The sequence below is a fragment of the Vulpes lagopus genome, chromosome 2, assembly GCF_018345385.1.
Source record: "Vulpes lagopus strain Blue_001 chromosome 2, ASM1834538v1, whole genome shotgun sequence".
NCBI lineage: Eukaryota > Metazoa > Chordata > Mammalia > Carnivora > Canidae > Vulpes > Vulpes lagopus.
Window position 1 is genome coordinate 73,419,471 of NC_054825.1, and position 25,589 is coordinate 73,445,059.

A 25,589-nucleotide genomic window follows, 5' to 3' on the forward strand; every position below is an offset into this window, starting at 1 on the left:
AAATAGTAATACATAAATAATAATGAGACTGGTCCCCCCATTTTTTTTTAAAGATTGTATATATTTATTCATGAGAGACTGAGGGAGAGAGGGGGAGAGAGAGGGAGGGAGGGAAGGAGGGAGAGAGGGAGAGAGAGAGAGAGAGAGAGAGAGAGAGAGAGAGAGAGGCAGAGACACAGGCAGAGGGAGAAGCAGGCTCCATGCAGGGAGCCCAACGTGGGACTTGATCCCGAGTCTTCAGGATCACGCCCTGGGCCGAAGGTGGCACTAAACCGCTAAGCCACCCAGGCTGCCCCAAACTACAAGTTCTTGAATGCTTTTGGTCTAAGCACCTACCTGAAATATTTGCTCAACATCTCTTCTCCCAAGATGACAGTCTCTGATAAATCATAAAGGACCGGGTCAAAGCTTATGGCAGGCAACATCAATACAGAAATATCTTAATCTAGTTATAGAGCTCAGAGGTTGCTTCCCTGTCCCTGAAAAAGTCTTATTCAAAAGTCTTATTCTATTGACCCTAAGACAGAGGTATATGAATCCTTCTTTCATTGCCAGAGTGTGGTAGTAAATGGAGTCTGAAGAGTAAAGGACAGGATTTGTGTGTGTGTGTGTGTGTGTGTGTGTGTGTGTGTAAAGGACAGGATTAAAGGGATGCTCTTAGGCTTTCCTCATCCAGCAGAGAGTACAGGAAGTGACCTGGCATTTAATTTTAACTTTAATTTTTTAAAAATTTTTATTTATTTATTCATAAGAGACACAGAGAGAGGTAGAAACATAGGCAGAGGGAAAAGCAGGCTCCTTGTGGGAAGCTCGATGTGGGACTCAATCCCAGGACCCCAGGAGCATGACCTGAACCAAAGGCAGACAACTCAACCACTGAGCCACCCAGGTGCCCAATTTTTTTTTTTTAAGATTTATTTTACAGAGAGAAAGAGAGAGAAGGGGGGCATGAGCACACATGCACTCACAAATGTGGGGAGGGGCAAAGGGCGAGTACCTCAAGCAGACGCCCCGCTGAGTACGGAGCCTGAGAGGTAGGGCTCGATCTGCCAACCCATATGATCCTGACCTGAGTTGAAACCAAGAGTTGGATGCTTAACTGACTGAGCCACCCAGGTGCCCCTGACCCAGCATCTTAAAATTGTTTTGGGAACTGTGACTCTACTGAAAGACAGGCTCTGCTGTGACCTTGAAAGTCCCTAAAATGTACCATACAGAAGGTGAGAATGAGAAGATAAGCACCTGCTGATGGGCATCTGAGTACAGAGGCCAGAGCATCCCCCAGTGAGAGCTGTTCAAAAATAATCTGGGAGACGCCAAGGATGTGCTGCCCATCAGGATTGTCATACACATGACTACCTGCTCTCCTGGGCCTTCTACGTGGAAACAGGCCCACACATATCACCAGGGAAGCATCATGTATACAAGTAGTCAGGAAAACCTCAAACAGAGACTGGAAAGAAGTGCTCTTAACTACTAAATTAAAAGAGATCAGCACTTTGACTCTCACTGATGTAACAGATAGTATAATGGGCAGCATTATCTAATGATACAAGGAGGGTTAGTACTATACAACCCTGTGCCAGCTTGAGTGTGTGGGGGTGGGGTAAGCAGGTCCTACTCTGGGAAGCAGATGACCTTACTGGCACTCAGCTGACAGATCAGAAGGAACATGGGGTGGCAAGTGGTTGTTTTGGACTTGGGTAGCATTGAGATGCAGGATTTTGAACATCTTGAGGCAGAAAAGCAAAGAAACTTCAAGATTTCATAGAGGTTATGTCTAATGGGCAAGGAAGATCATATTCTAGGTCTCAGGATTCAGAGTAGAATCCACAGCAGGGCAGTTACTCTGAAATGAATTTACAAGTGAAATGAAATACATCGAGTTAATTAGGTTCAAGAACAGCTGGGTTAGTGATAAACCACACTGGACTTAGGGGTTAAAAGAACTGGAATACATCCCAAGCCCTTAACCTGAGAGTGTTTCCTTATCTGTACAGTAGGAATAGTAATATTACCTTGACTACCTATCAGGGTAGTTTGAGACTCAAAGGAGAGAGATTAAGAGAAGTACAGAGACCACATCAGAAACCATGAAATTCTATATAAAGGTAGGATACTATTTTATGATAGGAAAAGGAACTCTTTAAGCCTGTTTTAATATCTGAAAAAGGGGAGTCCAGATGATCTCTATGAATCCTTGGATTGACTGATTGACTGATTTGAGATAGAGATAGAGAGAGAGAGAGAGAGAGAGAGAGAACAAGCTGGGAGGAGGGGCAGAGAGCTTGACCCCAAGATCATGACCCGAGCCAAAGGCAGATGCTTAACCCATTGAGCCACCCAGGTGCCTTGACCTCTTGGATTTTTAAAGTTGCAGGATTCTTCATGAACTGAGTGGAATACTAAGTCAAAGCAACTATCAAAAAGATTCTGTAGTCATTATTCTAGACCTTGATGGGGACCAGCAAAGAGGTGTGTGGGGGAAGACATGGTTCCTGATTTTGGTATTTTGTTTTTTTCCTGAAGGTAGAGAAGGATCAGCAGAGTTAAAGAATAAATGCAATTTAACAGGATATTAAAGAGTATGAAAGATATGAAGAATATGAAGGAAAACTAAAGCTTTCTTTTACCTTCTACTGTGTAACTAATCAAAGTACAAATGATACTACTGTATTCTAAGACATCCCATATGTTTTTTTTTTATTTTATTTATTTATTAATGAGAAACACATAGAGAGGGAGAGCGAGGCAGAGACACAGGCAGAGGGAGAAGCAGGCTCCATGTAGGGAGCCCGACATGGGACTCAATGCCTGGGCTGAAGGCAGCGCTAAACTGCTGAGCTACCCGGGCTACCCCGTCCCACATGTTTAATTGGAAAACACACAGAATCCCTACACTCATTCACAAAAACTTACAGCCTAGTTTTGGAGAAAAAAACAAAAGTGAAACAGCAGTCATACAAAAAAATGTAAAAGATAATCAGTACCTCCATTCCACTGCTTGGTGGAAGTGTCAGAATGTAAACAAGTTTGAACAAGTGATCCATGAAAATCACTTCATTTTTCTAAATTCTTTTTTTTTTTTTTTAAGATTTTGTTTATTTATTCATGAGAGACAGAGAGAGAGTCAGAAACATAGGCAGAGGTAGAAACAGGCTTCTGGACATGAGCCTGATGTGGGACTCAATCCCAGGAACCTGGGATCACAACCTGAGTGAAAGGCTGACGCTCAACCACTGATCCACCCAGGTGCCCCCATTTTTCCAAATTTTTATGATGAGATTTTATAGTGTCTAGGTAAATCAAGTGCTACTGTCTGTTATCTACATAGCCAAGAGCCAAGAAGTATGTAAAGAAAAAAAAAAAAAAAAGGTTGTAAGGAATCCACATGGCTGTTGCTGAAATCAAGTACTAAAGCAGAGCATTCAGACTTAAACTACAGCGGGTCACCTGGGTTCCCGACCCCAGAGCAGATCAGATGCAGGAAGCTGAGAGTAGAGAGACTACCAAAAGAGGAGAAGAGGGGTGCCTGGGGGCTCAGTCCGTTAAGCATCTACCTTTGGCTCAGGTCATGATACCAGGGTCCTAGGAACAAGCCCCAAGTTGGGCTCTCTGATCAGTGGGAAGCCTGCTTCTCTCTTTCCCTCTGCCTGCTTGTGCTCTTTCTCATTCTCTGTCAAAGAAATAAATTAATTTTTTTTTTTTTTTAAAGAGGAGAACAATAGCCACTCCTTACCTACATTCACAGAGGAGAAAGAAAAGATGTAAAACGCACTACCACACAGCTCAATATTCTGGAAGTCCTTATTTCACAATATAAGAAACTGTCATTCATAATCATGACTAAATCAGCAAGAAAAACTATACATAATAATACGTATCAAAAATTTCAAGTATAGTGATTTTCTAGATTTTTAAAGACTTAGTTTCAGTACTAGGGTAATTCATCTAAGTGGAACATCTTGTTCCAGAGGTATAGTGTGTATGAAAGCTCCACTAAACCAATATATACACAGGGAAATTCTAGCTTAGTAGGGAAGGCCTTTCTTGAGAGCTTGTGCTAATTAGGTATTATCTGTATGGTAAAGCAATCACAAAATGCTCTTGGATATCTAGGTTGACTTCCCAGAGAAGTTGTTACTAAATGAATTTATAAGGAAAAGTACCATTTTCAAAATGTTCTATTAATAAAAATACTGGAACCAGTAAGCAATAACAGAGTGGGAATAGGAGTGCAACTAGATCCAAGTGAGAGAATCTGAAAGATCAGATAAGAAAAAAAAGAGAAAGAAGAAGCTTCAGAAAGAAAGTAGAGCAAAATGAAATGGGGGAAAAGCAAGAGAAGAGCAAAGTCTTCAAAGAGGCAGTGGGGGCATAACTGCCTCCAGAAAGAAAGGGAGAAGTTCTAGGGAAGAAAAAACAGGTGTGACAAGTACTGAACTACAGGGCTGGGCCAACTGCTTTTATTTCTCAAAAATGTTGAAAACAAGACCATACAGGAAACTTTTAAAAATAACTCTCGCTTAGGCAGAGGGTATCAGATAATTCAGGAGTTTCTTAACTTTGTCTAAGGCAGTTTTATTTGATTTTGAACAATAAAAAAAGGGTTTTCTTGTTTTTTTCAATGTGATTTTTACTAGTAACAAGTAAGGAAATTGGGGTTTTCTTCTTATTCAGCATAGCTGTTTCTAGGAGATATACCCTGTTTGTTTTTTTTTTTTTTTAAGATTTTATTTATTTATTCTTGAGAGAGAGAGAGAGAAAGAGAGGCAGAGACACAAGCAGAGGGAGAAGCAGGCTCCATGAAGGGAGCCTGATGTGGGACTTGATCCCGGGTCTCCAGAATCATGCCCTGGGCTGAAGGTGGCGCTAAACTGCTGAGCCACCCGGGCTGCCTCATGAGTTGTTTTTTTTTTTTTTTTTTTTTTTTAAGATTTTTTAAATTTTTAGGTTATCTCTAAACCTAATGTGGGGCTCAAATTCACAACCCTGAGATCAAGAGTCACATGCTCCACCAACTGAACCAGCCAGGCTCCTAGACCCACCAGATTTTTAAGAAGGATTCTGAGGGTGCCTGGGTAGCTCAGTTGCTTAGGCATCCAACTCTTGTTTTTGGCTCAAGTTAAGATCTTGGAGTCCTGAGATCGAGCCCCATGTAGGGCTCTGGACTCGGCAGGGAGTCTGCCTGAGATTCTCTCTCCCTCTTTCTCCCCTTTGCCCTTTCCCCCTACTTACTTGCTCTAAAATAAATAAAAATCTTAAAAAAAAAAAAGGATTCTGAAACACTTGGTTTAGGACTCTGTTCTTCCTAAAAAATGGACATTTTTGTTTGGGTCATTTTTCCCCCCCTATCTTGTGAATGAGCAATAGCTAGCTCTCTCCTCATCATTTTTCCTCCCTGCCACTCCTATACGCACTCCTAGTGATGCTTTTCCTATCAAATGCTTTCAGGGACAGGAAGGGATAGCACCAAAATGCCACACCATGGCACAATGACCTACTATTGAGGTGTGATTTCCAATTTCCCAAGCTTGGTCAATGTAAACCTTACAGAAAGATGCATTACAGAAATGCATCTTATTTTTACATGTGCCCCCAAGATAGCATTGAGAATAATCTCTTCACGAATAATAATACACAAGTATATTTTCTTTCATTAAATTTAGGTTTTCCTCCCTGCAAAGATATTACACATGAAATATCCACCATTCCCTCCCTCCCTAAACCTTACACTTTATGTCCAACGTGCCCACTTTTTTCTGCATAGGAAATATCTTTTCTCTCTCTTCTTCACCTGCCCCTGATCAATTAGCTAGATACCTTCTGGCTCTGAACTCAGAGCGTCTCTCTCCTTCTAACAAACTCCCCATTAGCCTTCTAACTCAGTTCTTTTTTTTTTTTTTTAAGATTTTATTTATTTATTCATGAGAGACACACAGAGAGGCAGAGACATAGGCAGAGGGAGAAGCAGGCTCCATGCAGGGAGCCCGATGTGGGACTCGATCCTGGGACTCCAGCATCATGCCCTGGGCCAAAGGCAGGCGCTAAACCACTGAGCCACCCAGGCATCCCTAACTCCATTGTTCTTGACCAGTTTTCTGTCCTAGCAAATCTGAAGGGACCAACATACTTCTACCAGCATTTATGGCTTATAAATTACAATAAACAAGGGGTGGAAGGGGAGAAGGGGTGGAATATGTATTTTTTTAAAAAAGCTCCAGAGCAGTTTCTGACATAGGAGTTAGATCATAGATTCCACCTGAGAATTGCCACTTGAACAAACTTTAAGAAGACTAGGTTGTAGATTGTACAGATATAAGCACCATGGCAGGAATCAAAAGACATAGTAAATTACTTCAGTATGTGGTTTTTACCTACAAAGATGTATGAATATCACAAAAGAGGGGAAAAAAGCAAGAGCCTCTGTCTCAAACTTCACATATTAAGGATCTCGCAGAAGTCCCCTACCTACCTTAGAATATCTTTAAGGCAGCCATAAATCTGAGTTCATGTTATACCACTGAGTTCTCCAGTAGTTTCCAGGGTTTTAAAAAAAGTTAAATCTTTTTGGACAGTCTGCTTAACTGTCCAAAATAATGAAATACCTGAGCTTTGAGGTGATCTGTGCTAAGCTAGTAGCCTAGGCCAAAGACTGATATGATAATGCAAACCAAGGAGGCACCTTTCAGAATAACCATGTTGTAGAGGCTGCTATTCCAGCAGGAGGTGGGGAGAAGGAGGCTGGAGTAGAACTCTATACGTAGCAGGTGGACCTGGGACCCAGAGGCAGCAGTAAGAGCTAAGAAGCTTGTGGGGGGAAGTTACTCCAAGTCTCATCCCCACTGAGCAGGGTGCAGCTTATGTGTTAGCTTATTCTCTAACAAGCACATAAGCAGTTGGGTAGCATTCTAAGATGAGGTCATTTAGACTTGGTTAAGTAGCTATGAGTGACAAAGGGAATCATAAGCCATAGAAGCTTTTAGAACTGGATCTCTGCTAGTACAAGTTTTGGACTCCTCTAATGCTATAAGGTTGACACATATTCTGCCCTTCTGGTAGAAGCAGCTAAAAATAATAAAGGGAATCCCTATAGTAACTGTATACCCAGGACTCTGATCTAATAACAGGAATATGGAGAACCAAATACTTCAAAGGAACCCACAGAAGCCAACTTTGGAAACATGAAAAATAAAAGTAGTTCGTGTAGGAATAGTGGGAAAAGGAATTACCTCAAGATTTTCCCATATTGTCTATGCATTTTTTAAAAAAATATTTTATTTATTTATTATTCATGAGAGACAGAGAGAGAGAGGCAGAGACACAGGCAGAGGGAGAAACAGGCTCCATGCAGGGAGCCCGACGTGGGACATGGGACTTGATCCCGGGTCTCCAGGATCACGCCCTGGGAGGAAAGCGGCGCTAAACCGCTGAGCCACCCAGGCTGCCCTGTCTATGCATTTTTTTTTTTTTTAAAGAAAAACAAAAAAGCAAACTATTACTTCATTGAGCCCACTGCTTTAACAGATTGAGTCATTTTATCAGTTTGAGAAGAATTACGGTTCCTCTAGTTAGTTAATATAGTATATTAAAAATAAACAAAACAAAGAAAAAAACTCCTGTGTTCACTACCTCTTGCTGTGGAAAGCAATTTCAGGCCTATTGAATTACTAACGATTAAGAGAACTTCACTACAGTCAATCAGAAAGCAATCATTCCTAATTTGCATATGTAGGCACTGGTAAATACTGTTTTAGCTGTTAATTAAACTTCATTATAATAAAAACACTTTTGACTTTAGTGGAACTTTAAAGCAAAATAAGTATACTGTTAAAAATATTTACCTAGGGGTGCCTGAGTGGTTTAGTCACTTGAGCATCCAACTCAATCTCGGCTCAGGTCTTGATCTCAGGGTTGTGAGTTCAAGCCCCATGCTGGGCTCCGAAACACACACATACACACACACCCCTCCCAACTGCAGGCTATGAGATACAACAGAACAGTGGTATCTAGCCTCTCTTTAGGAAATTACTAAAAGGAAAAAAAGTATTTTAAATCAAATGAGGAACATGTAGGAGGGCTTCAAGCCCTTTCCCTCATTCCCTCTTCCACTAAGGTTCTAGATCTTTCAGGGTCTTGTTTGGTGGTGAGCAGTTTGGAAAAGTCACTTTGGTTTAAACAACAAACAGCTGAATTTTCCTCCTTAAAAGTTACCACTACCACTCTGAAGGTGCTGATTGAATCTATCCAAAGAAAGCCTCTTGTCTTGCTAAGATATTTCCCACTAACATATGGCATTCTTTTTTAAAAAAACTTTTTTAAAGATTTTATTCATTTATTCATGAGAGAAAGAGAGAGACAGACAGACAGACAGAGATAGAGACATAGACAGAGGGAGAAGCAGGCTCCATGCAGGGAGCCTGATGTGAAACTCGATCCCAGGACTCTGGGATCACACCCTGAACCGAAGGCTGATGCTAAACCATTGAGCCACCCAGGCATTCCTTTTTAAAAATATTTTATTTAGGGGATTCCTAGGTGGCTCAGCAGTTTGGCGCCTGCCTTTGGCCCAGGGCACGATCTTGGAGTCCCCGGATCGAGGCCCGCGTCAGGCTCCCGGCATGGAGCCTGCTTCTCCCTCCTCCTGTATCTCTGCCTCTCTTTCTCTCTATGCCTATAATTAATTAATAAATAAATAAATAAATAAATAAATAAATAAATCTTTAAAATAACTAACTAACTAACTAACTATTTTGTTTACTTTTTAAGCCATACCCAATGTGGGGCTTCAACTGAGGACCCTAACATCAAGAGTTACATGCTCCACTGACTGAGTCAGCCAGGCACCCCAATATATGGTATTCTCTCTCTCTCTCTTATTTTTTTATTTTTTAAAAAGATTTTATTTATTTATTCATGAGAGACAGAGAGAGAGAGAGAGAGAGGCAGAGACACAGGCAGAGGGAGAAGCAGGCTCCACGCAGGGAGTCCGACGTGGGACTGGATCCCGGGTCTCCAGGATCAGGCCCTGGGCTGATGAGCCACCTGGGCTGCCCTCTCTCTCTTTTAAAGATTTCTTTATTTATTTGAGAGAGTCCTCATGTGCAAGTTGGGGGAGGAGCAGAGGGAGAGAATCTTCAAGTAGACTCCTTACTGCATGCAGAACCTGATAAGAGGCTCGATCTCACAACCCTGAGGTCATGACCTGAGCTGCAACCAAGAGTCAGACACTCAACTGACTGAGCCAGCCAGGTGCCCCAATATATGGCATTCTTGACAGAATTTCCTTTTCCTTTTTTTTTTTTTTTTGTTTTTTTTTTTTGAGAGAGGGAGAGAATGAGTGCGTGCAGTGGGGAAAGGGCAGAGGGAGAATCCCAAGCAGGCTCCATGCTCAGAGCCAGGGGGCTCAATCACAGCCCTAAGATCATGACCTGAGCCAAAATGAAGAGTCTGCTGCCTAAAGGACTGAGCCACCTAGAGGCCCCCAGGATTTCTTTTCTAACATGAAAGTGGAATAAAAACAATGAAAAAAACCCCCGATAAAACAGAGATGAAGGTTAAGAAGTTGTGCCTCTGCTTTTGCAACAGGGCTGGAAACAAGCAACTAAACAATAGCCACAAGTGCCCTGCAGAGGGGCCCACTAGGTAACTGACCACACATGGAAACATGACAATTCAAGAGCTTTCCTTACACAATTCTATTTCCCTAAGAAGTTCTGGTAGATCTTAGGCAGAAACATCTCAGTTTAAGGAAAAGAAGCTGTCAGGAGTCACCAACTCGGGACCTTCGAATACTGCTCAGTCCCTGGGGCCAAGCCCATCCACACCCACCTCGTCATCACTGTTGGACGTCTCAGAGTCTGAGGAGGCTGCAGGCTGACTCACAGGCGGCTCCTTCTCCTCAGAGTCACTCCGCTTCCGCTTTGCCAGAGACAAGAGCTCCTAACAGGGCAGAAGCAGACACATGAGTTTTGCTCAACAAAGAAAAAAACATTCAAGAATAGCAAAATGCCCACCTTACCTAGGTCTCTTCTACCTCTGTGCTTTCAACTGAAAATCGTCATCACGGGGACTTTTATCACACAGATACACTGCCAGTATTCCTAAGCACTAAAGAAATGTTTTCAAAATCTGTCCCTTTCTTCTTAATGGGAAATGTATGTCTGAAATAGAAAAATGACTATAAAAGTGAACTGCAGGCTACTCCCAAATTGTCACTATTTCTACTATTTCCAGCTACAGGAGTACTGAATCTTAGAAACTGATATGAGACCCATGTTTTCAAAGGTAATTTGTTTACTGTTTTTACAAGTCTAACTAATATTCCAAGCATCCTCTTATTGTAATTCATGGAAAAAATTGGCATTTGTGGGATTGTTCTGAATAAGCTGACAAACTACAAGATTTTTTTTTTTTGTCCTGGTGATTTATGACAGATTACAGCGGGAGGGATGTACCACTAAGAGTTATGGTTAGAACCAGAATTTGCTCTCACATGGTTCCTCTCTTCTGTTACTACTTCTTCTTCTTCTTTTTTTTTTTAAGATTTTATTTATTTATTCATGAGAGACACAGAGAGGGAAGCAGAGACACAGGCAGAGGGAGAAGCAGGCTCCACGCAGGGAGCCCGACGTAGGACTCAATTCTGGGTCTCCAGGATCATACCCTGGGCCGAAGGCGGCGCCAAACCCCTAAGCCACCAGGGCTGCCCTCTTCTGTTATTTCTTATCAGCTTACCAGTAACTCAAAAATGCAACAAAAGGAAATTTCTCTGGTTCTTGCTCTCTGTAGTATCATTACCAATCCAAAATTATTCTGTACTTACTAAGCACCAGGTACTTTTCTAAATATCTAATATTTAATCTTCGTGACAATCTTTTTGTTAAAAAAAGATTTTATTTATTCATTCATAGAGACAAACAGAAAGAGGCAGAGACACAGGCAGAGGGAGAAGCAAGCTCCATGGCAGGGAGCCCGATGCGGGACTCGATCCTGGGTCTCCAGGATCACACCCCGGCTGCAGGTGGTGCTAAACCGCTGCGGCACCAGGGCTGCCCTCTTCGTGACAATCTTAAAGTATGTATTGTCATCATCCCTATTTGAAGATAAACTAAGCAGCAGGAGAGGTTAAAAATCTACTCAGGGTAACACAGCTAGTAAATGACAGAGCCAGGATTCAAATCAGGGCAGATAGAACCCTAGCTCAAAATTCAGTCATGGTTTATCAGTCTAAAACATGTTTCCCGGGATCCCTGGGTGGCGCAGCGGTTTGGCGCCTGCCTTTGGCCCAGGGCGCGATCCTGGAGACCCGGGATCGAATCCCACATCGGGCTCCCGGTGCATGGAGCCTGCTTCTCCCTCTGCCTGTGTCTCTGCCTCTCTCTCTCTCTCTCTCTGTGTGACTATCATAAATAAAAAATAAAAAAACAAACAAACATGTTTCCCTTCTGCCAAAAAAGAGAAAACTACTTCTAATAAATACTAGTAGTATTATTTCTTGATGATGATGGTGTTCTACAATTAAAGGTCAAGTGCCAAGATGGATTTTAAAATAATAGACTGCCTACAAAGTATCTGTTTTCTTCTTCCAGTTTCTATTTTAGGAATAGACTGGCCAGAATGAGAATATGACCTTCTCAGATTAACAGCTGACCCACTCTTCTCCTTCATAAGCAGTCATGAAATGTTACTCTTCTCATTTCACTGATGAGAGCTACCATACCAACTTCCTGAAAAGGCTGAAGATCATAAGAACATCTACTTTTTCACTGTAAATATTAATTCGTATAGACAAAATGCAAATTACAGCAATAAGTGTGTGTTTACTGTCTTTTAAAAACTTTAGGGGGCACCTGACTGGTTAGTCAGTGGAGCACATCTCTTGATCTTGGGTTGTGAGTTTGAGCCCCACGTTGGGTATAGAGATTACTTAAAAATAAAATCTTTAGGGATCCCTGGGTGGCGCAGCGGTTTGGCGCCTGCCTTTGGCCCAGGGCGCGATCCTGGAGACCCGGGATCGAATCCCACGTCGGGCTCCCGGTGCATGGAGCCTGCTTCTCCCTCTGCCTGTGTCTCTGCCTCTCTCTCTCTCTCTCTGTGACTATCATAAATAAATAAAAATTAAAAAAAAAAAATCTTTAAAAACAAAACCAAAAAACAGGTGCACCTGGATGGCTCAGTCAGTTCAGCATCTGACTTTAGCTCAGGTCAGGATCTCAGGCCCTGGGACTGAGCCCTACATTGGGCTCTGCACTCAGTGGGAAGTCTGCTTGTCCCTCTCCCTCTGCCCCTCCCCCTACTCATGTACGCATGCTCTAAGAAATGAAATCTTTAAAAAAATAAATTTGTGGAAAAAAAACCACACCTTGAGGTATAATTTAGTGCATTTTTTCTTACATATAAATTCTAAGAATTTGACAAATACATAGAGTTTAACTATTTCCACAATTAAGATATAGGATAGTCCCATCATCCCCACAAATATTGCTGTAATTTGCATTTGGTTAATAGGAGTTACCGTTGTGATACAAAAAAAGGGTGTTCTTATGAGCTTCAGGCTAACTTCCAGGAAGTTAGTGCTCTTTATATCCCTCCCTCCATCCTCTGACAACCATAGACCTGTTTTCTGTCCCTATAGATAGATCTGCTTATTACAGAATAACATATAAATAGAACTGTATAGTATGTAACCTTTGAGACTGGCTTTTTTACTTAGCATAATGCATTTGAGATTCATCCATGTTGTAGCACATATTAGCAGCTTGTTCCTTTTTATTGTTAAGTAGTATTCCATTGTGTGGATGTATCACACTTTATTTACCAGTTGAAAAATACCTGGGTTTCCATTTGGGAGCAATTACATGTTCACATACAGGTTTTTGTGTGCATGTAAGTTGTTGTTTTTAAAGATTTATTTTAGGGGCACCTGGGTGTCTCGGTTAAGCGTCTCCTCGGTGGGGAGTCGGCTTCACCCTTTCCCCCTCTCTCATATAAATAAATAAAATATAAAAAAAAGAAAAAGATTTTAGAGTGTGCATGTGAGATAGTGCAAGCAGGTGGGTGAGGGGTGGTGCCAAAGGGAGGAGGAGAGAAAATCCTCAAGCAGACTCCTTGCTAAGGGTGAGCCCAATGTGGGGCTTGATCCCAGGACTCTGAGATCATGACCTGAGCTAAAATCAAGAGTCAGATGCTTAACCAACTGAGCTAAGTGTAAGTTTTTATTTCACTTGGGTAAATACCTAAAAGTGGGATTGCTGGTAATTGGCATATGGCCTTTACTATTATCTTTCCCCCTGAATTACCTTAATGCAAATTTATAAAGTTTAGAAAGATTTCTGTTAAGTGATCTCTTTCCTGACCCTTTGAGATTCACAAATGCACTAGAAATCTGTTTTAACACCAACTCATTATCAACTGGGATTTGGAAACCTATCCATCAAATTAACAAGTGGTAGACAATCATTAAAAATTACTGTAACTAAAGTGTTAAAATGTTAATACTCCCTTCCTGATAAAGTTCCACTCCATACTAAAAACCTAACAAATGTCTCTCCTTCATCCACAAACTGCATCTGATAGACATAGTCCTTCTCCTATGACATAAATACCATATTAACAATAGTATGGTGACAGCAAAGACATTCTTAACAATGTGAAATATACAAGTTAAGAATTGTACGGGAAATTACTGGGAGAACATATGGCAAGGTTACTCTTTATAGTTAAGTCCCCTAGGCTACCGAGGGCTTGTAAGTACAGCCAAACAGACCAATGTGCAACAGAAAGGTCTTTTCAACAGGCATATGTGAAGAGAGCTACTATCTGTAGGGGTGACTGATCCAACAACCAGGACTTGAAAAAGCCAATCTAAAACTGATCTGTATGGGGATCTCTGGGTGGCTCAGTGCTTTAGTGCCTGCCTTCGGCCCAGGGCGTGATCCTGGAGTCCTAGGATTGAGTCCCACATCAGGCTCCCTGCATGGAGCCTGCTTCTTCCTCTGCCTGTGTCTCTGCTTCTCTCTATCTCTCATGAATAAATAAAATCCTTAAAAATAAATGAATGAATGAATGTGATCTGTGCACAGGGTATAGGTCCACCTGCAGCTCTCTTCTGCCAGTCCAATTCAACAGTACCATGCTTGCTGAGACGTTTCTGTGTGTCCAGTGATGCTCTCTCATCACTGTCCCTATATTTCAACTCATCCAGTGAAAGCTTTCCCTATTTTTCTTGGTGTTTGTCTAAGGGAATGGCAGTTGGGGGTGCCAGCATGGTATATCAAATTTAAACTGAACTAAAGATCTGCTTAAATTAAGGCCAATGCCCAATATACTAAAGGTATGGCTGTGTAGGACACCATATCTGTCTTCTACAGCAGTTTCATTAACATTGTTTAAAAGCCATATTTAACATTAAACTAGACTGTCAAAACTGAGACCCTAAAATAAAGCAAGCCTAACTACACTAAGGTAATGTTTGTTAAAACAGTATTATTCTGGTTAAGATTAGAATTCTAATCCCATCAATACATGGAGACTCATAAACCTTAAGATTTAATTCCCCTACACCATCATTCACAGTGTACTTTTTGTGAGGTTATATCAGGGTCAATTGGCAATAAGGCAACTTAGCTCCCTCCTACTTACTTAAAGAAAATTAAATCTCATCTCTTTAATCAAACCTCCCGTGATCACATGAAAGTGGGATACATATTCTATACCCCAGAAATGAGACTAAAAGCCCATATGCATAGGCCTCGGAGGTTTTTATGGCTAATTAGCATGCTGAGCTCTTTTCCCCTTATTCATTCCACAAATATAACTACTGTAAATAATTATTACCAGCTAGCATGACCAAACATCTTGGTTTGCTCAGGACTGTCCTGGTTCTAGCACCTGAATGTCCTGAATTCTAGAAACTCCTCACTTCCAGGCAAACTGGGAAAGATGGCCCTACTACCGGCACCTATTATGTACCACCAAGCCATGGGTAGACACTCATGAAAAACGGAGACAGTCATTGACCTTGAGTTTAAAAATGAGTGAGGGAGACAGTAACACAAAACTTGTTATATCTCATGATAAGTGCTAAGAAGGAAGTGAATCAAGTGAATGAGGAACATATCTGTGATAGGGTGATCCATGGAGGCTACTCTGAGGCAACTGCATTTAGGATGAAGGAGAAAAGAGAGGTGCAGTTTTCTGGGCAGAGATCTCCAGGTGGAATAGCTAAGGCCCTGAAGCTGGCAACAGCTTGGCCTGGTCAAAGAACTGAAGGAGAACCGTGTGACTGGAGCTTAGAGGGCAAGGAGGAGAACAAAGTAAGGCTGTTTAGAGGTAAGAAGAGACCAGATCATTCCAGAGTTTATAAAGCAGGATCAGGAGCAAGTGTCTTATTTGAAGGTAAAGGGAAGCCATCAAATAGTTTTAAGGGGAGTAACCACTCCCAGAGGGTTTTTTTTTTAAAGAGCACTCTGACAGAGGGGCCAGGGTGGGAGTGCAGGAAGGAATCATAAGGAATCCAGAGCAGTGTCATCAGAGGGAATGGTGACCTGGACCGGGGAAGTAGCCACAGGACAGAGAGAGGGAGGACTAGAGAGATAGTGAAGAAAGAGGAGTAATTCACACGGGTTGGTTATTCATTCATTCATTCATTCCTGAGAGACACACACACAGAGGCAAAGACATAGGCAGAGGGAGAAGCAAGCTCCATGCAGGGAGCCCGATGTGGGACTCGATCCCAGAACCCTGGGATCACGCCCTGAGCCAAAGGCAAATGCTCAACTGCTGAGCCACCCACACGTCCCCACACAGGTTTATTTATTTTTTTTTTTAATTTTTTTTATTTATGATAGTCACACAGAGAGAGAGAGAGAGAGGCAGAGACATAGGCAGAGGGAGAAGCAGGCTCCATACACCGGGAGCCCGACGTGGGATTCGATCCCGGGTCTCCAGGATCACGCCCTGGGCCAAAGGCAGGCGCCAAACCGCTGTGCCACCCAGGGATCCCTCCACACAGGTTTAAATCTGAGATGTGGGGGCACCTGGATGATTCAGTCAGTTAAGTGTCTGACTCTTGATTTGGGCTTAGGTCATGATCTCAGGGTTGTGAGATGGAGCTCCAAGTTGGGCTCTGCACTGGGTGTGGAGCCTGCTTAAAATTCTCTCTCCCTCTGCTCTTCCCCATATCTCTCTCTCTCTCTCTCTCTCTCTCTCATTCTTCTCTCACTCTCTCTCCCTCCTTCCCCACCCTTCCAGAAAATGATATGATATGATATAATTCTTTCATATCAAAACTATAGGCAGAGGAACAGGATTTCAATAGTGGATACTTGGTTACCTTTCAGATGTAAGGAATGGAGCCATTGTGTGTATGTTTTTTGGGACAGAATGGTATTTGTTTTGTTGGAACTATTTTATTTTATTTTTTAAATGTTTTATTTTATTTTTATTTTTTTTAATTTTTATTTATTTATGATAGACACACACAGAGAGAGAGAGAGAGAGGCAGAGACACAGGCAGAGGGAGAAGGAGGCTCTATGCCGGGAGCCCGACGTGGGATTCGATCCCAGGTCTCCAGGATCGCGCCCTGGGCCAAAGGCAGGAGCTAAACTGCTGCGCCACCCAGGGATCCCCATTGGAACTATTTTAAACAAGCATCTATTATCATGTTTTTGAAAAGATTTATTAATTTATTTGAGACAGAGACTGCACAAACGGGAGCGGGGGGGGGGGGGGGGGGAGTGAAGGAGAGGAGGCGACTCCCTGCTGAGTCCCAGGACCCTGGGATCATGACCTGAACTGAAATCAAGAGTCAGATGCTTAACCAACTGAGCCACCCAGGTGCCCCTCTACTATTTTTATTGAAAGAAAAATAAAACAATGAACATATATACAAAAACCATTCTGAGTTTTTAAAAACTTTTTATTTTTTATTTTATTTTTTTAAGATTTTATTTATTTATTAATGAGAGACACAGAGGGAGAGAGAGACAGAGGCAGAGACACAGGAAGAGGGAGAAGCAGGCTCCATGCAGGGAGCCTGACGTGGGACTCGATCCTGGATCTCCAGGATCACACCCCGGGCTAAAGGCAGCGCTAAACTACTGAGCCATCCGGGCTGCCCAAACCATTCTGAGTTAATTCCAAAGTGGCAGTATAACAATCCTTTATATTTCACATGATTCCCAAATAATTATTGTAGTTAAACTACTGAGTTGTATAAATGCCCACAGTTATAAAATTGACCAAATCATTTTCCAACCCATTCAAAAACAAAAGGCACATGAATTTTTTTTTTAAATTCTACCATTGTTACTGGTTTTTACTTAGTTCCCTTTTCTAATATACTTTTTAACTAATGCACATTTCTTCTACCCTTAAAGAAGGGATATCAGTATTACAGTAGAGGAGTTGGAATAAGAACTTAAGAACTCCCAAACTGACAGTCTCTTATCTCTGAGTAATCCTGCTGTAACCAGAAAAGTCAGAAAACTTTCCACCATGGATATGCCAAGTAGCATTTGCATATTCAACAAAGATTTATTAAGTGCTTACTCTGCATCAGGTAGGCATTATTTCCTTTCTTTAAAGATTTTATTTATTTGACAGAGAGAGAGAGAGAGAACATGCACACATACCATTGGGGGGAACAGGAAAGAGAGAAGCAGGCTCCCTGCTCCCAGGACCTGAGCAGAAGGCTGGTGCTTAGTAAACTAAGCCATCCAGGTGGCCCTTCTTTTTCTAAGATTCTATCTATTTATTCCAGAGAGAAAGAGAGAGTGTGCAAGCAAGAGTGAGCCAGGAGGAGGAGGAGCAGAGGGAGAGGGACAAGAAGATGCCACACTGACAGTGGAGCCCAATGCAGGGCTCAATCTCAGAACCCTGAGACCATGACCTGAGCCAAAGCCAGGTCACCCAGGTGCCCTAGGCAGGCGTTATTTTCAACTACCTATTTGACATCTCCACTTAGATTAACTCAAAGACAACTTTTTTTTTTTTTTTTTAAAGGTTTCATTTATTTATTTGAAAGAGAGCGTGTGCACAGGCACACAGGCAGGGGGAGTTTTAGAGGGAGAAGGAGAAGCAGACTCTCCACTGAGCAGGGAGCCAATGTGAGGCTCCATCCCAGGACCCTGAGCCACTCAGGTGCCCCTTCTCATTACAAACAACTTTCAACTCCACATCCATGAGGGAATTCATGCTCTTCACCTTTATACCTAATCTTCCCCTAGCCCCATCTCATGCTAGGACTTCCTCTTCCTCACTCCCAACATCCAATCAATCATCAAGTCCTCTCATTTTATTCTGAATATTATGTCCAATCAAATCTACTTCCCGTTGCCTCTGTAAGCACTGTACCACTCCAAGTCAGGCATTCATTCAGCAAACATTGACAGGGTACCTGCCGCATACCAGCCACAATCTTAGGTGCATGGATACTATAGTGAACAAATAGCTTTGCCTTCCTGGAGCTTCCATTCTAGTGGAACTTAATGCTTTCTACCATCTCTCACCTGGACTCCTCTTTCTACCACTTAACTGGTGTCCCTTTCTCCAAGCTACTCTCCACCTGACAACCTAGGCAAACTTTTTAAAAGACAAACCTGAAACCTTTTCTAGCTTAAAATCCTTCAGTGGTTTCTCATTACCCTCAGAATCAAGTCCTTTAACATTACCGACAAGGCCCTATAAATAACTTTAGAACTTTTTAACCCCAGTGCAGAGTAAGACCAATTATATCTCATGAGCCAGTATATATACAAAATACAGGTAACAATAATCCCTTTTTTTTACAATAATCCTTTTTACTAAGACTGATACATGATTGATTTCTTTAAGATTTTATTTTTTTTAAAGTAAATGCTACTAAATAAACAAACAAACAAATAAATAAAGTTAATGCTACATTCAACATGGGGCTCGAACTTACAATCCCAAGATCAAGAGTTACATGCTCTACCAACAGAGCCAGCCACGCGCCCCTGATGTTTTCTATTTGATTCAATTTCATTTTCTTTTTTTTTTCTTTTTTTTTTTCATTTTCATTTTTAATGCTGGTTGTTGTTCACTAAACTGACTTTCTCATCTTCAAAGGGTCCAAACAGGGACTACTACAGCTTCATTTGTACCTTCTCTCTCTTCAGCCCATTAAATTCCAGTCACTGTGTGTTTCTTTCAGTTTCATTAGGGTGCTACACGGTCCTTCCTGCCTCAATGCTTTTGTGCATGCTAGTCCCTCAGCCATGAACACTCAACATGCCTCTACTGTTTAGCCTAATCTTTTCCTTAACACATATTCCAACTCTGTTTAAGTGTTACTCCCTCCACCGTAGTATAGCATCACTTGTCACACTCTCACAGTATCCTTGCTCTTCCCTCATAGCCTCTAGTCAAACTGTGAGGAAAAGACCCTGAGCAAAGCTTACCCCACACTCACCACCCCCTCTCTCTGTCTCCTCTAAGCTCCTTGAAGGTGGAAACTGCTTCCATTTTGTTCACTCAATAGCCTCAGTGCCTAATACTGTCTAACACATTTGTTGCAAGATAAACAATCTCTGCCCTTGGGGAACTTACAGTTTAGAAAGGGAGCAATAAGTACACCAATAGATCTGGTGCTCAAAGATGGGTTTTGAATTTTTCCTAAAAGCCTCTTCGCTAAAGCTCCCAGGGGACTCAATCTCCCCTGCACAGAAAAGGTAAGTGAAATTAGCAAATGAGTTACATCAAGCTGGATGCAACATGACACAAATTAAAACTTCACAGGTTAACACTTGACACTTCTCACAAGTTTTTCATCTTAGACTTCTAAGAAATTCTGCTCTAACATAAAAGAGGCACAACTTTTAAATTTCCCAACTTTTATGGGGAAGGTTTATGGAAGGATACTTTATAACAATGATATTTTTCACATTTAATATCTAAAAATAACTCCCAGAAAATACTTAGGGGCCTATTTTTTCAAAGACAAATTTAATTATTGCTACTTCAAGTATCATGAGCAGAGAAGAGGACATAGCAACATCACCATTTTAAATAAAAAAGGAAATTATGAAATAAAGCATTCCAGTATGCAAGTAGCTCATTGTTTTTCTTGAGAAAGACAAAGTTTTCAGAAATACTGAGTTATACTGATCTGACTAAAGAACTCTTATTCCTTTATTATCTTGGATACTTTTCATTTTATAAGACCCACAGCATAAATATTATTCCACAAAAAGTGACATTCATTATTTCCAAATAAGTACATGATAGAGTAAAAAAACAAAACAAAACAAAACAAAAAAATCTAGGTTTGCTTCAAACTCTTTTCCAAGAGGTGCCAAAAGCAAGTATCTTCAGGATTTGCAACTTTAAAATGCTGAAGATGGGGCACCCAGGTGGTGCAGTGGGTTAAACATGTGACTCTTGGTTTCAGCTCAGGGTATAATCTCAGGGTTGTGAGATGGAGCCCTGCTTCCAGTTCCATGCTGAGTGCAGAATCTGCTTGAGATTCTCTCTCCTTTACCCTCTGTCCCTCCCACTCAAGGGTGCTCACTCGCTTGCTTACATGCTCTCTTTCTCTCAAATAAATAAATCATTAAAAAAATGTTGAAGAAAGGGTGTGCCCAACATAAAAAAAATAAGGTCACTATCGGGCCACATTTTAAAAGAAATCCTTCGGGATCCCTGGGTGGCGCAGCGGTTTGGCGCCTGCCTTTGGCCCAGGGCGCGATCCTGGAGACCCAAGATCAAATCCCACATCAGGCTCCTGGTGCATGGAGCCTGCTTCTCCCTCTGCCTATGTCTCTGCCTCTCTCTCTCTGTGTGTGACTATCATAATTAAATTAAAAAAAATAAAAAAATAAAAAATAAAAGAAATCCTTCAAATTCTCAAAGGTCTAAGTTCTTAAAAGTTAAAGCAATTTTAAACTACTTCGATTCAGTTCCTACACATCTCTCTTCCCATCATGAAGAAAGGAAAAAAGGAAATAGGCCTCAATAAAAAAGCATCCCAACAATTCAAATAGCTTCAGAGATTCAGAACAACCAACAGCTCTGCTACCTCAAATATATCCGTCAAGTTTCTTCCATTGTGCACACACTACAGCTGGGTCAGGAGGCTATTTCTCTCCCCAACTAGAGTATCTTACTAAAAAGATTAACTTGCAAAAAAAAAAAAAAAAAAGATTAACTTGCACATAGACAATGGTCTCGATCATTAACATAAATAAGTACCTGGACTCTACCTGGTAAAAACGCAGAGTCCAGGGCTCTATCTCCTGAGAGTCTGATTCAGTAGGTCTGGGATGGGAGCCCCTGCAAAGTACATTTATTTTTTAAATTTTATTTATTTATTCATGAGAGATACAAAGAGAGAAGGCAGAGATACAGGCAGAGAGAGAAGCAGGCTCCATGCAGGAGCCCGACGTGGGACTTGATCCCAGGACTCCAGGATCATGCCCTGGGCCAAAGGCAGGCACTAAACCGCTGAGCCACCCAGGGATCCCATTTTAAATAAGCAACCGAGAGAGTTTCTGACACAGGTGGTCCTCCTCCCACCACCAGGAAGAATCAGTATAGTAGGCTTACCTGCCTCACCTTCAGCAAGGACTAAGTTGGAAATATTTCTAGCATAATGGCTTAGAATCCCTTCTGGAAAACCCAGGAACAAAAGACCTCGTTTCTAACTGCTTCACTCTCACACTAGATACTTAGATTTGTTACGGTTTTGTCTTTTCCACAAGGACCTTACACTAGACAGCAAATAAGACGCTATACCCCTAATGAAGACCCAGAACTAGGTGGAGCAGCCAAAGACATCTTGTTTAGAAAGGCCCAAATGCATTAATTTTATTCTGAGGATTCCAAAGACCCCCAAACCAGCCTGATTTTGAACTTCTGCTAAAGGTCTCTGGTGAAAAGTTCTAGAGGGCAGACTGATTCCTCTGAGAGCCTAGCGCAACACTAAACAGATAGAAGGCACAGGTACCTCTGTTAGGATATGCAGGGAAAGGGAATTTTGATCTGGTTCCCATCTGATATAAGAATGCCAATAAGTGGGGATCCCTGGGTGGCTCAGAGGTTTAGTGCCTGCCTTAGGCCCAGGGCGTGATCCTGGAGTTCCAGGATCGAGTCCCACGTCGGGCTTCCTGCATGGAGCCTGCTTCTCCCTCTGCCTGTATGTCTGCCCCCCCCCCCCATCTCTCTCTCATGAATAAATAAAATCTTAAAAAAAAAAAAAAAAAAAAAAGAATGCCAATAAGTGTAGTTGAAGAGGAGAAAGTTGAAATTGCTGTTAAATTAGGTATTACGTATTACTTACAAATTTTATGCTAATTTCTTTTCATAAACAGAACTGGGTTTAAGTTGCAACCCCTTCCAGTGTCCACTCTGGAAGAGCTCATTGTGGATCAGGTAAAATCTCTCTACCACAAAAAGAAAACTCTGAACTCATTTTATTTGTTAGAATTTTGTAGAAAATCATTAGAGTAACTTGCAACTTTATTCATCACAGGAACAGAGGTCTCAGAGTGCTTTACCAAGGAAGCTCCCACATAATCTCTTTAATTGATGTAACAATTCCCTCCAAATTATTCAAAGTACTTTACAAATATGAATTCTAGCAACATGGAAAATGACCATTAAACATCTTTCTCATTTTGCACTATGAAAAGTTAAAAGACTAATAGATTAAGTTGCTATAGTGAAGAGCATGTGCCTTACAATCGTGCAGATGTGGAGTTCAAATTTCAACTCTACCACTAACAAATTGTGTTAATCTAGGTAAATGACTTCTTCAGTCTCCATCTTCCTCATATATAAAATGGAGAAAATAATACCAACTCCACCATAATTTGAAAACTTGACAAGGTAAATAAAGCACTGATTGAGGGGACTGGCTCACCCCAAGCACTATGTAAATGGTAGCTGATATTTTCACTGCAAATACCTACATTTCTAGATTAAAAAAAAAAAAAATTCTAATCCTCCCAAGTGCCAGTCTAAAATTATCAACCAAACTTTTCCAGCCAAGAATGGATTTTTCATAGTTTTGTAAATTTCAAGAGCCTTTCAGCCAGAACATTTTCAACTTTTTTTTTTTATTTTTTTATTTTTATTTATGATAGAGAGAGAGAGAGAGGCAGAGACACAGGCGGAGGGAGAAGCAGGCTCCATGCACTGGGAGCCCGATATGGGATTCGATCCCGGGTCTCCAGGATCGAGCCCTGGGCCAAAGGCAGGCGCCAAACCGCTGCGCCACCCAGGGATCCCACATTTTCAACTTTTAATTCCTATCCCCAAACAAGATTTTCTCCCTTTGATAAAGTTCCACTATTTTCCCATACCACCATTTTCAAAACAGTCCTCTTTTCTTCAACACACTTCCAGTCCCTCCTCCTTAAAGTCCACCCCTTTTAAGCTCTAATACTTTAGTCCTGAGACCTGTGGCCTAATACAAAGAAGCAGCCCTTTACACAAAAGCCTCGGTTTGCAAGTGCTTGTACCAATATTAATTCTTACAAATACTTGATCCTTGTAATAGTCCAATTAGACACTCAGGCTAATGTATCTAAATTTTAAGGTTACAGACAAAAAGATACATAGCTAGAAAAACAGCACAGCCGGCCTAGAACTCAAAATTTCAGATTCTAAGTTCAGTACTCTCTATTTACCTTATAAAGCTACTACCTCTAGCATATTCTTTCTTTTTATTATTTGTTCACAAAACACGCGGGGGGGGGGCTCTCTTTAAATCTAGTATCACTAGAGCATTGTTGTAAAGGACAGCTTCCTCCCTACAATATTTTCTAGAGTATAAAAACAGTTCAACCCCAAGACAGTGAGACCAAAAGTTACTTTCAAAGGTTCCTGCACAATCTTCAAGTAAGAAAGCATTCTGGGATGCTGCATGAGAAGAGCCAAGAGGCCTCAATCCTAGTCCTTCCAAGCCGTCCCATATATTTCTCCACTTCTGCCCTCTTTCCTCCTCTCAAGTTTTCTTTGGTTTGACATCTCAACGGGGACCCTTCTCAACCACAAACGACCCTCGTCGCCAAATAGATTTGTGCCCAAAGCTTAAGTTTTTCTCATTAAGCACGACAGAGGTTCCCTAGAACTGTTTAAGGGTGTCTCTCCTCCAGGTCCACATCTCTTGTCTGAAAAACTTCATCTTCCAGAGCCTGCATCATCTCGCCCCCCGCCCCCACCACCCCACACTCACCCTTGCACCTCCTCCAAAATCTCCCAGCCTCCCGGGTTGGCGGACGGTACTTCCTATCTCTCTGGGCCCGGATCGCCAGGCCTGCAGCCCGCCGCTCCGATCTGACCCGAGCAGATCACGGACCCCTCTGGTCCCCCAAGCCCGAGGCCCACCAGCCTGGTCCCTGCCCCGCCTCCCCGCCCAAGGCGCCAAGTCCTCGGGGCTCCGTCTCCAGGCCCCGGTCGGACTCCAAGGACCCCGGGCGCTGCGGGGAGGACAAGAAAGAGGTGGCAGCGGAGGTCAGGGTGCGGGGCGGGCCAGGAGCTCGGGCCAGGAGGCCCTGGGCCCGGCCGGCTCTAGGCTCCGGTGGCCCGGACTCAGCCCTCTCGCTCCGCCGGCCCGCGCGTTCGCGGCCTGCCCTCACCTGATCCAGGTTCTCATCGCTGCCGCTGTCCTCCGTGTCCGAGTCGATCACGACGCGGCCTTTCCGCTTCTTTACCATGGTGGTCCCCCGGCTCCCACGCCGGACGCCGCCCGGACTCCCCTCTTGCCCGCCTGCCAGTGGGACCGCCACCGCCGCCGCCGCCGCCGCCGCCGCTCGACCCACACAAAGGCGACCGCGCATGCGCGCTCCGCTCCGCCCCTGGCCCCGCCCCCCGCTCGTCGCACGCCGTTCGCCGGCGCCCCGCCCTGCCCCACCCCCGACGCAGCGTGGGAGGCGGGTCCGACGAGGTTGGGTTCCGGATAGTGGACCGCGGTCGCATGCCCTGCGCGGGCCTCTGGAAGCTTTGGGTGTGTCTCTTCTGCGGGGCCGAAGCTTGGTGTGCTACGTACCTATCGTGGACTGGTGCTGCAAGCATCTGGGTCCACTCTGGCAAGCCTTTCAACTGCTGGCGTGTCTAGGGCGACTTCAGGGCCTGGCCGCCTGGAAGACACAAGTTGGCGGGACCACGCAGAGGGCACCCGTCCAGAATAAAGCCTGCCTACCTGGGTTGTGCAAGGTTCCACCTTGAGGATGCATCCGAGTTACCCAAAAGAAGACTAGATTTCAGGAAAGGTGTTCCAAGCAGAGAACCGCGTGGGCAAAGAAAGACCCGTTGATAATTGGGGGAAAAAATGGGTTCAGGGAACTGGAAGTTTATGGAACAGAGAATGTGGTGTGTGTGTGTAGGGACGCATCGGCCACATCCTTTAGTGCCTACTAGGCTATATTCATAGGTTGAACTTCAATATTGAAAGATTTTAAACGGAAGAACGACATTATTAGAAGGCGCAGTGTGGCGAATAAATTAGAAGGGAGGTTAGGCTGTTGGTGTCATCATGGCAAGAGATGATGGTGCCCCAAACCAATGAAGAGGCAGTGCAAATGGAGAGATGTGGATGGATTCTGGAAAATTTGTAAGGAAGAAT

At 42.7% G+C, this 25,589-nt stretch overlaps 1 protein-coding gene across 1 annotated transcript in view; it reads right to left on the bottom strand.

The window, feature by feature from the left end:
• RTF1 (RTF1 homolog, Paf1/RNA polymerase II complex component) overlaps nucleotides 1-24,804 on the bottom strand; it is a 55,730-nt gene extending 30,926 nt beyond the window's left edge. Inside the window, exons 1-2 of the mRNA XM_041745277.1 lie at nucleotides 24,604-24,804; nucleotides 9,832-9,942 (exon numbers count right to left, since the gene is read on the bottom strand). Of these exons, the coding sequence (XP_041601211.1) occupies nucleotides 9,832-9,942; nucleotides 24,604-24,804 (312 nt within the window). The remainder of the gene's footprint in view (nucleotides 1-9,831; nucleotides 9,943-24,603) is intronic.
• Nucleotides 24,805-25,589: the final 785 nt, after the last annotated feature.